The 10650-nt window shown below is 63.7% G+C and overlaps 3 protein-coding genes across 7 annotated transcripts in view; 2 read left to right on the top strand and 1 right to left on the bottom strand.

The window, feature by feature from the left end:
• RAB15 (RAB15, member RAS oncogene family) overlaps positions 1-10650 on the bottom strand; it is an 85412-nt gene that overhangs the window by 45212 nt on the left and 29550 nt on the right. The window lies entirely within an intron of this gene.
• On the top strand, positions 138-5035 carry LOC138720857 (aldehyde dehydrogenase family 3 member B1-like). 4 transcript variants are annotated; one of them, XM_069857254.1, is made up of 9 exons: positions 138-405; positions 1293-1403; positions 1478-1598; positions 1743-1828; positions 2125-2206; positions 2319-2705; positions 2922-3088; positions 3315-3414; positions 4601-5035. In XM_069857254.1, the coding sequence occupies exons 1-9, from the start codon at positions 244-246 to the stop codon at positions 5017-5019; spliced, it is 1635 nt and encodes a 544-aa protein (XP_069713355.1). In that variant the 5' UTR covers positions 138-243; the 3' UTR covers positions 5020-5035. The 4 variants fall into 4 exon arrangements, with proteins under 4 accessions (XP_069713355.1, XP_069713357.1, XP_069713358.1 ...); XM_069857256.1 differs by having other exon boundaries at positions 4596-4869; XM_069857257.1 differs by having other exon boundaries at positions 1743-1904; positions 2060-2206; positions 4596-4869.
• NDUFS8 (NADH:ubiquinone oxidoreductase core subunit S8) lies at positions 6112-9901 on the top strand. 2 transcript variants are annotated; one of them, XM_069857310.1, is made up of 7 exons: positions 6112-6152; positions 7631-7681; positions 7764-7826; positions 7925-8014; positions 8773-8945; positions 9042-9170; positions 9667-9901. In XM_069857310.1, exons 2-7 carry the CDS (start codon positions 7642-7644, stop codon positions 9796-9798), a joined length of 627 nt encoding a protein of 208 aa, XP_069713411.1. In that variant the 5' UTR covers positions 6112-6152; positions 7631-7641; the 3' UTR covers positions 9799-9901. The 2 variants fall into 2 exon arrangements, with proteins under 2 accessions (XP_069713411.1, XP_069713412.1); XM_069857311.1 differs by having other exon boundaries at positions 6134-6152; positions 7634-7681.

Raw genomic sequence — 10650 nt, 5'->3', positions numbered from 1 at the left:
TCTCTGAGGACATACCAAGCTGCTCCATCCCCCAGAGCTGGGGGACGGCTTGTTGAGGTTCTTCCTCCCTGCCGGGCAACTCTTCTTACTCAGAGGAAAGAAGGGAAGGAGTGACTTCATCCCTGGGCAGGTCGGCCACCCCACACGCTGTGATTTCACCCTGTGGTCACTTCTGGAGGCCCTCGCCTGCCCCACGGCAGCGGTTCTTTCCTCTCTGCAGGGTGGTGCTCGGAGGTTCCTCTCATGGGTCCCCACGAAGGGCTGGTGAGCCGCCTGCGGGCAGCCTGGCTCTCGGGGAAGATGCGACCCATGGAATATCGCGTGGCCCAGCTGGAGGCACTGGGACGCTTCCTCGAAGAGAAGAAACAAGACATCTTGGAGGCCACCGCCTTGGACATGGGGAAGGTGAGACCACCATGGCCGTAGAAGCTGGTGGGGTCTGTTTTCTGCTTCCCTTTCCATCACTTGACTTCTTTCCACCCTCTTTCCCTGACCTCTGCCTGCACCTCAACCTGGGTTTCCTCGCTTTTGCTCTTCGAGTTGCTCCTGGAGAGTGGTTGCGTGTGCACCTGGATGCTGGTCAGGGTCAGCCCTGTGCACCAGTGTCCTTTGGGCTTGACCGTTAGCTTCAGCTTCACCTTCAGGGATGCTCTTGGTGGGGTGGGACACTCTGCAGCAACTCCCGCTGCCTGCACAGGAATCGGCTCCGAGGAAGCCTTCGCTGAGAGCAATCAGGGTTCTCGTGCAATCGAGGTTCTGGGGGCAGTTGAGGGACCTGGGGCTGCTTTGCTGGGAGAAGAGGAGGCTGAGGGGAGACCTCGTTGCTCTCTGCAGCTCCTGGAAAGGAGGTTGTGGTGAGGTGGGTGCTGGGCTCGTCTCCCAGGTAATAGTGATGAGAAGGAACAGCCTCAAGGTGCACCAGAAGAGGTTTAGATTGGAGACCAGGAACAATTCCTTTACTGACAGACTCGTGAAGCCCTGGTAGAGGCTGCCCAGGGCAGTGGTGGAGGTCCCATCCCTGGAGGGCTTCATAAACAGCGTAGACATGGTGCTTCAGGACATGGTTTAGCAGGCACAGCGGGGCTGGGCTGATGGTTGGAGCAGATGAGCTTAGAGATCTTTTCCAACCTTCACGATTCCATGATCTCCACCTCTGGAGCTGTGTCTGGTGTAGCTGAAGCTCTCAAGATACTGGATCCACACCTTCAACCACAACTTTCTAGTGGGTGGCACGCGTGGCACGCTGACCACCAGGCTGCGGTGGCCGCGACAACCTGCTGTGTCCCCTCCAGCCGCCCTTTGAAGTGGAGCTGTCCGAGATCTCCATCTGCCGGAGCGAACTCAACCACGCGCTCAACAACCTGGGCACCTGGATGAAGGATGAGCACGTGGAGAAGAACTGGGTACGGGGCGGTGGTTGGGTGGGGTCGAGCAGAATGGGAAGCAGGCGTCCCTCACACCAACCTCCCCTCCGCAGGCGACGCAGCTGGACTCAGCCTTCATCCGCAAGGACCCCTACGGGGTGGTGCTCATCATCGGGCCCTGGAACTACCCCATTAACCTCCTCCTGGTGCCCCTCATCGGGGCCATCGCTGCCGGTGAGGCTGGGCTGTGTCCCTGCCATGCCAGGGGGCACCAGAACCTCCTGGAGGGGGTGTCCCGTGTCCTCCCTGCAGTGGTGGGGCAGATCTTCTGCTCCCCAAGAGCAAAGTTCTTACCGGGAGGGAGCTCCTGTCCTGCAGGTAACTGCGTTGTCATTAAGCCGTCCGAAATCAGCAGGAACGTGGAGAGGTTGGTGGCCGAGACGCTGCCCAGGTACCTGGACAAGGTAGGAGACCCTCCTGCTGCGGCCACCTCGCCCTCCAGGGACATCTCCTCCTCTGTGTCCCAAACTCGCCTGGCCAGCGAGGAGCGGCCGAGAGAGCTGGGGGGGTTCAGCCTGGAGAAGAGGAGGCTGAGGGGAGACCTCATTGCTCTCTGCAACTCCCTGAGAGGAGGTTGTGGAGAGGAGGGAGCTGGGCTCTTCTCCCAAGGGACAGGGGACAGGACGAGAGGGAATGGCCTCAAGCTCCACCAGGGGAGGCTCAGGCTGGACGCCTGATGCCACGTCTCTCCATGTCACAGGACTGCTTTGCCGTGGTGACTGCCGGCGTGGAGGAGACCACCAGGCTGCTGGAGAACAAGTTCGACTACATCTTCTTCACGGGTACGTCCCAAGGGACACTCGGGTCCCATCTCATCTTCAAAGAGAAGAGGAGGCTGTCCCAGCAAGCCCGGTGTGGATCCGCTGGGAAGTCCTGACCACGCTGGGTCCACAGGCGCCCCCTCCGTGGGGAGGATGGTGATGGGAGCCGCCGCCAAGCACCTGACGCCCGTGACGCTGGAGCTGGGGGGCAAGAACCCCTGCTACGTGTCCGACACCTGCGACGTGCGCAACGCGGCCCGGCGAGTGGCCTGGGGACGCTTCTTCAACGCGGGGCAGACCTGTGTGGCCCCCGACTACGTGCTGTGCAGCCTGGAGATGCAGGAGAAGCTGATGCCCGCCCTGCGCGAGGCCATCACCGAGTTCTACGGCTCCAACCCCAAGGAATCCCCTGACTTCGGCCGCATGGTGGGGGACAAGCAGTTCCAGCGGGTGCAGGCGCTGCTGAGCAGCGGCACCGTGGCCATCGGGGGACAGACGGACGCGGAGACGCGCTACATCGGTGAGGGCTTGAACTTGACATGAGTCTTCATCCTTGCATGGTGCGGGCTTGGATTTTAGAGAGGATCTGGAGGGAAGTTTGAGGTGGAACTGAAGGTCTGCATGGTAGTTGAGGAGCTGGGTGAGGTGTCCCGTCCTCGAGGAGGTCTGGGGAGAGGACCACGGTGTCATCTCCAACCTCTGCGCGTGGCTGATGCCTCCGTGTCCTTCTTGGTAGCTCCCACGGTGCTGGTGGACGTGCAGCAGGACGATCCCGTCATGCAGGAGGAGATCTTCGGCCCCATCCTCCCCATCATCCCTGTGGCCAGCGTGGACGATGCCATCGCCTTCATCAATGCCCGGGAACGGCCACTGGCTCTCTACGTCTTCTCCTCCTGCAAGAAGGTGCGGGAGCAGCATCCTCCTCATCCTCGGTCGCATCCTGCTGCGTGGATGCTGGTGACACCATCCCAGTCCAGGCTGCTCCTCCACCTTCTCCGCCGTCAGGGGAGAAGACGACCCCGTGTTTCCATCCCTGCGTGTCCAAGCAGCAGGGAGAGGGGAGGCAAGGGGTGGGAGGAGATGAGGGGTGCCCAGAGGGGGCTCAGCACCCCTTGCCCTCCCCTCCAAGGTGGTGAAGCAGGTCCTGGAGCAGACGAGCAGCGGTGGCTTCTGCGCCAACGACACCATCATGCACATGACGCTGACCTCGCTGCCCTTCGGTGGCATCGGTACATCCAGCCCCGAACCGGGGGGTGGGACCCCCCATCTGCTGTGCCCTGCGCCCCAGAGAACCCTGCCTGGAGCCCCTGGCTCTGCCATCACCCACCCCCGCAACCCCAGCGGGTCCCTGGGGCTGAGTCCCAAAAGGTGGTCCTGGACCCATGTCCTAGTGCCCCCAGGGATCCCTGCCCAGTCCTGGTGGCCCCTGGGACCCCTCTCCAAGTCCTGATGCCCTGTGGGACCCCTGCCCGGCCCTGGTGCCCCCTGGGATTCTTTTCTGGTCCTGATGTCCCCTGGGACCTCTGCCCATGTCCTAGAGCCCCTCAGGACCCCTGCCTGGTCCCGGTGCCTCCTGGGACCCCTGCCCAGTCCTGGTGCCCCTGGGAACCCTGTCCATGTCTTTGTGCCCACCAGGACCCCTGTCCCTGTCGTAGTGCCCCTGGGACCCCTGCCCATGTCCTAGAGCCCCTCAGGACCCTTGCCTGGTCCTGGTGCCCTCCGGAACCTCTGCCCATGTCCTTGTGCTCCCCAGAACCCCTGCCTGGTCCCGGTGCCCCCTGGGACTCTGCCCATGTCCTAGTGCTCTCTGGGACCCCTGTCCCTGTCCTGGTGCCCCCTGGGACTCCTGCCTGGTCCTGGTGCCCCCTGGGACCCCTGCCCATGTCCTAGAGCCCCTCAGGACCCCTGCCCGGTCCCAGTGCCCCCTGCCCATGTGTTTGTGCCCCTCAGGACCCCTGCACAGTCCTGGTGCCCCCGTGACCTCTACCCATGTCCTAGTGGCCACTGGGACCCCTGTCCCTGTCCTGGTCCTCCCCGGGACCCCTGCCCGGTCTTGGTGCCCCCCAGGACCCCTGCCCTGTCCTGGTGCCCCTGGGACCCCTGCCCATGTCCTAGTGGTCACTGGGACCCCTGTCCCTGTCCTGGTCCCCCCTGGGGCCTCTGCCTAGTCTTGGTGCCCCCTGGGACCCCTGCCCAGTCCTGGTGCCCCCCGGGATTCCTGCCCAAGAGCCACACGGATGCTGTGCCAGGGGTCAGAGCTCGGTTCCATCTTTGGACCCCTGGGGTTGAGCCCCTGCCAGGGGTCAGAGCTCGGTTCCATCTTTGGACCCCTGGGGTTGAGCCCCTGCCAGGGGTCAGAGCTCGGTGCCAGCCTTGAGCCCCCGGTCTCCGACACTCGCTGCTCCCGCAGGGCAGAGCGGCTCGGGCCGCTACCACGGCCGCTTCAGCTTCGAGACGTTCTCGCACCCGCGCTCGGTGCTGCTGCGAGGGCCCGGCCGGGAGGCCCTGAACGCGCCCCGCTACCCACCCTACGCCGCCCGCCGCCTCCCGCTGCTCCGAGCCACCACCGAGACCCGGCGCCGTGCCGCCTGCACCATCCTCTGACACAGCTTCTCCCAGCATTCTGCTTCAGAAACTGTCGCCTCACGCCTGGCCAGGAGAACGATCTCCTGGGGGGAAAACTGGTTGGCTGGAGGGCCCAGAGAGGGGTGGGAAATGGAGTTAACTCCAGCTGGAGGCCAGTGACAAGTGGTGCCCCCAGGGCTCAGGGCTGGGTCCAGCCCTGTTCAATGTCTTTATCAATGACCTGGATGAAGGCATCGAGTGCACCCTGAGCGAGTTTGTGGGCGACACTAGCTGGGTGGGAGCTGGATCTGCTGGAGGGTCGGGAGGCTCCAAAGGGATCTGAACAGGCTGGATCCATGGGCTGAGACCAACGGCAGGAGGTTCAACGAGGCCAAATGGCGGGTCCTGCTCTTGGGGCACAACAACCCTGAGCAGCTCCAGCCTAGGAGAAGGCTGGCTGGAAACTGCCTGGAGGAGAAGGACCTGGGGGGGTTGGTTGAACAGGAGCCAGCAGGGGCCCAGGGGGCCAAGAAGGCCAAGGGCATCTGGGCTTGGATCAGACCCGGCGTGGCCAGCAGGGCCAGGGAGGTTCTTCTCCCTCTGGCCTCGGCCCTGGGGAGAGCGCTCCTCGAATCCTGGGGTCAGTGCTGGGCCCCTCCCCACCAGAAGGATGTTGAGGCTCTGGAGCGAGTGCAGAGAAGAGAACGGAGCTGGGGAAGGGGCTGGAGAAGAAGAGGAGCGGCTGAGAGAGCTGGGGGGGTTCAGCCTGGAGAAGAGGAGGCTGAGGGGAGACCTCATTGCTCTCTGCAACTCCCTGAGAGGAGGTTGTGGAGAGGAGGGAGCTGGGCTCTTCTCCCAAGGGCCAGGGGACAGGACGAGAGGGAATGGCCTCAAGCTCCACCAGGGGAGGGTCAGGATGGACAGCAGGAAGAAATTCTTCCCAGAAAAGGTGATTGGGCAGTGTCCGAGGCTGCCCAGGGAGGGGGTTGAGTCCCCTTCCCTGGAGGGGTTTAAAGGCCGGGTGGACGAGGTGCTGAGGGACATGGGTTAGTGATTGATGGGGACGGTTGGACTCGATGATCCTGGAGGTCTTTTCCAACCTAGTGAATCTCAGTCTCTATGATCCTCTGTGCCCACTACACTTCCGCTTCCGCCCACTCGCTGCTCCGTCCAATCAGCGCCCAGCCTGCTGATCGCCCCGCCCACTCACCGCGCTGTCCAATCACCGCTCCGCCCTGCCGCCGCCGCGCCCAATCAGGAAGCTCTCCAGCCCTGTCTCCACCCCCCCTTACTCCATAGCAACCAATGGGAAGCGAGCCCCGGCGCCGCGTTCACGTGACCCGGTTCGCGCATGCGCGGTGCGCGCCGGGGGCGGTGCAGGACGCCCGGGTCCTTGGGGGAGGTGAGAGTGGGGGGGCAGTGGCCAAAGGGGGGTGTGGGGTGGCCCGTGGTGGGGGCAGTGGCCCAGGAGGGGGCTGGGGTGGCCTCTGAGTCCTGCCTGGGGGAGAGGGGGCGGCCGGGACGCTTGGGTTCTCCCCCCCCGCCATTCCGTGACCCAAAGGGCCCAGGCGCCCCCCACACCTCTCCCAAAGGACCCATGTGGGGGTGGGGGGCGCCTGGGCCCTTTAGGAGGGGTGGGGGGGACACCTGGGTCCTGTGGAGGAGGTGGGGGGGACACCTGGGTCCTTCGGGAGAGGTGGGGGGGCACCTGGGTCCTTTGGAGGAGGTGAGGGGGACACCTGGGTCATTTGGAGGAGGTTGGGGGGACACCTGGGTCCTTTGGGGGAGGTGTAGGGGACACCTGGGTCCTTTAGGAGAGGTGGGGGGGACGCCTGGGTCCTTTGGAGGAGGTGGGAGGGACACCTGGGTCCTTTGGAGGAGGTGGGAGGGACACCTGGGTCCTTTAGGAGAGGTGGGGGGACGCCTGGGTCCTTTAGGAGAGGTGGGGGGACGCCTGGGTCCTTTAGGAGAGGTGGGGGGACGCCTGGGTCCGTTGGAGGAGGTGGGGGGGACACCTGGGTCCTTTGGGAGAGGTGGGGGGGGGCACCTGGGTCCTTTGGAGGAGGTGAGGGGGACACCAGGGTCCTTTAAGAGAGGTGGGGGGGACACCTGGATCGTTTGGAGGAGGTTGGGGGGACACCTGGATCCTTTGGAGGAGGTTGGGGGGACACCTGGGTCCTTTGGTGGAGGTGAGGGGGACACCTGGGTCCTTTGGGAGAAGAGGTATGGGACACTTGGGTCCCATGGGGGTGGTGGAGTGGATGCTTAGGTCCCTTGGAGGAGGTATGGGGCACACCTGTGTCCTTTTGAGGAGGTGTGAGGGACACCTGGGTCCTTTGGAGGCGGTAAAGGGGACTCCTGGGTCCTTTGGAGGAGGTTGGGGGGACACCTGGGTCCTGTGGAGGAGGTTGGGGGGACATCTGGGTCCTGTGGAGGAGGTTGGGGGGACAAGTGGGTCCTTTGGAGGAGGTGAGGGGGACACCTGGGTCCTTTGTAAGATGTGTAGGGGACAACTGGGTCCTTTGGAGGAGGTATGGGGCACACCTGAGTCCTTTTGAGGAGGCATGAGGGACACCTGGGTCCTTTGGGAGAGGTGGGGGGACAGCTGGGTCCCTTGGGAGAGGTGGGAGGGTCTCTTGGACTCTTAGGGGCCAGCAGGACACCTCGTTCTCTTGGTGGGTGTTGAGACCCCCGGTCCTTTGAGGGCCTGTGGGGTAGGACACCCCGGGTTCTCGTGGGAGGAGGGGGGCCTGGGTTTCGGGGTCTCTTTTGGTGAGGGTTTCTGGGTTCCCTGTGAGATGTGGGGGGTCTGGGTCCCCCTCTGGCTCTGTGGCACCGAGATTTGGCGCTGAGTGTCAGGCTGGGCTCCTCTACCGGCAGCAGGACCAGCGATGGCGGCGCTGCGACTGCTCTACCGGGCTGCCCGCACAGGTGAGAGCCACACCGGGCACCCCCGAACCCCCAAACCCCAACCTGAACCTCCTCTGAGCCTTCTGTCTCCCCCTTTCCCCAGGCCCAGCGGCTCCCGGGGGCTTCCTGCGCCCGCTCAGCACCACGGGCGCCCGGGACTGCTACAGTGAGTAGGGGTGTGGGGGCACCACGTCCCCTCTGCGCACCCCGGGATGGGCACGGGGTCCCCTCTCGGCAAGGCAGACACGATTCCTGTCTCCTCAGAATACGTCAACGTCCAGGAGCAGGCCATGGACATGACGTCCATCACCGACCGGGCGGCGCAGACCCTGCTGTGGACGGAGCTCATCCGAGGTGACGCTGGATGAGGGAAGGGCTGTGGATGGATCTTCCTGGGCTTCAGTGAAGCCTTCGACACGGTTTCTCCCAGTGTTCTGCTTGAGACACTCTCAGCTTCTGGGCTGGCCAGGCGAACGCTCTCCTGGGTGGAAAACTGGTTGGCTGGAGGGCCCAGAGAGTGGTGGGAGATGGAGTTAACTCCAGGTGGAGGCCTCTCAGCACAAGAAGGATGTTGAGGCTCTGGAGCGAGTGCAGAGAAGAGAACGGAGCTGGGGAGGGGGCTGGAGAAGAAGAGGAGCGGCTGAGAGAGCTGGGGGGGTTCAGCCTGGAGAAGAGGAGGCTGAGGGGAGACCTCATTGCTCTCTGCAACTCCCTGAGAGGAGGTTGTGGAGAGGAGGGAGCTGGGCTCTTCTCCCAAGGGACAGGGGACAGGACGAGAGGGAATGGCCTCAAGCTCCACCAGGGGAGGCTCAGGCTGGACAGCAGGAAAAAATATTTCACAGAAAGAGTGATTGGGCAGTGTCCGAGGCTGCCCAGGGAGGGGGTTGAGTCCCCTTCCCTGGAGGGGTTTAAGGGCCGGGTGGACGAGGTGCTGAGGGACATGGGTTAGTGATTGATGGGGATGGTTGGACTCGATGATCCGGTGGGTCTCTTCCAACCTGGTGATTCTACGATTCTATGATGCCTGGAGCCGACTGGATGCTCCGTGAGAGGAACAAACCCCTGGGCCTCCCCTCGTCCGAGCGTGCCATAACCCGTCTCGTGTTTTCCAGGCCTGGCCATGACGCTGAGCTACCTTTTCCGGGAACCGGCCACCATCAACTACCCCTTTGAGAAGGGCCCGCTGAGCCCACGCTTCCGCGGGGAGCACGCGCTGCGCCGCTACCCCTCGGGCGAGGAGAGGTGCATCGCCTGCAAGCTCTGCGAGGCCATCTGCCCAGCACAGGTCAGCCTTCCTCCTCCTCCTCCTCCTCCCTCTGGCTCCGCGGGTGGGTCGGTTGCCCGGCGCGGGAGCTGATGGCTTCTCCGTGCTCCACGGAAGGCGATCACCATCGAAGCCGAGCCCCGAGCCGACGGCAGCCGCCGCACCACCCGCTACGACATCGACATGACCAAGTGCATCTACTGCGGGTTCTGCCAGGAAGCCTGCCCCGTCGATGCCATCGTGGAGGTGAGCGGAGCGGAGCTGGGGGGCGGCCAGACACCTTTCCTAGGGGGCTGCGGGGCCGGCGAGCCTCGAGACAGGAGAACAGGTCTTATGAGAAATGCTGAGAGAGCTGTGGGGGTTCAGCCTGGAGAAGAGGAGGCTGAGGGGAGACCTCATTGCTCTCTCCAACTCCCTGAGAGGAGGGTGTGGAGAGGAGGGAGCTGGGCTCTTCTCCCAAGGGACAGGGGACAGGATGAGAGGGAATGGCCTCAAGCTCCACCAGGGGAGGGTCAGGCTGGACAGCAGGAAAAAATCTTTCCTGGAAAGGGTGATTGGGCAGTGTCCGAGGCTGCCCAGGGAGGGGGTTGAGTCCCCTTCCCTGGAGGGGTTTAAGGGCCGGGTGGCCGAGGTGCTGAGGGACATGGGTTAGTGATTGATGGGAATGGTTGGACTCGATGATCCGGTGGGTCTCTTCCAACCTGGTGATTCTCTGATTCTGTGACATCTCCCATCCCTGCAGGGCCCCAACTTCGAGTTCTCGACGGAGACGCACGAGGAGCTGCTCTACAACAAGGAGAAGCTGCTCAACAACGGCGACAAGTGGGAAGCGGAGATCGCGGCCAACATCCAGGCCGATTACCTCTACCGGTGACGGCCTCGCGCTGCCGCGGCCCCTCCCCGCTCCCCAAATAAAGGGGCTGGGGGGCTTCTGCCACCCCCCGGCGGCACTGGGGGCACCGGCCCCTTCCTCACTGCGGATTCCTGTGCGTCTCTCGTTTCCAGCGCTGGGGCAGGGGAGGGATTGAAGCCCCAGGGCTGGGGGGCGACGTGGTTGCATTTTGGGGTGGGGGATTGGGGTCCTGGGGTGCTGTCGCTGCTGTCGGGGTAGGGGGCGTGGGAATGAGGGGGCAGTTGGTTGCAGGGAAAGGTGTAGGATTGGGGTAAGGCCGGCTTAAGGGAGCAGGTAGGGTGGGGTGTGGGCTTGGGGGTCACCTGCCCCCCTCGCAGGAGCTGGCTCTGGGCCCTGGGGGGGACCCCAGCTTCCCTGGGGAGCCCCAGACTGGGGGTTCCCTCTCGGACGAGGGGTGGGTTGCCATTTCCACACTCCAGGAGGGATGGAGGGGTCCCGGCTCTCTCCTAGTGGGGGGGTCCCAGAAAAAAAGGGGTCCCCGGGGAGTGGTGAAGCTGGTGTGGTTCTGGATGATGTGGGGGGTTCCAGGAGAAGGGGGTTCTTGGGGAATGATGGTGCTGGTTGGTTCTGGAGGATGAGGATTCGAGGGGATGGAGATTCAGGGATAAGGGGTTCTCAGGGGATGGAGATTCAGGGATAAGGGGGTCCTAGGGGATGGAGATTTGGGGATAAGGGGGTCTCAGGAGGTGGAGATTTGGGGATATGGGGGTTCCAGGGGAAGGGACATCCTGGGAGATGGAGATTCTGGGATATGGGGGTTCAGGGGGAAGGGAGGCTCTGGGGGTTGGAGATTCTGGGATATGGGGGTTCGGG

The sequence above is a fragment of the Phaenicophaeus curvirostris genome, chromosome 5 (genome assembly GCF_032191515.1).
Source record: "Phaenicophaeus curvirostris isolate KB17595 chromosome 5, BPBGC_Pcur_1.0, whole genome shotgun sequence".
Classification (NCBI taxonomy): Eukaryota; Metazoa; Chordata; class Aves; order Cuculiformes; family Cuculidae; genus Phaenicophaeus; species Phaenicophaeus curvirostris.
This window is presented reverse-complemented; position numbering and strand designations above follow the sequence as displayed.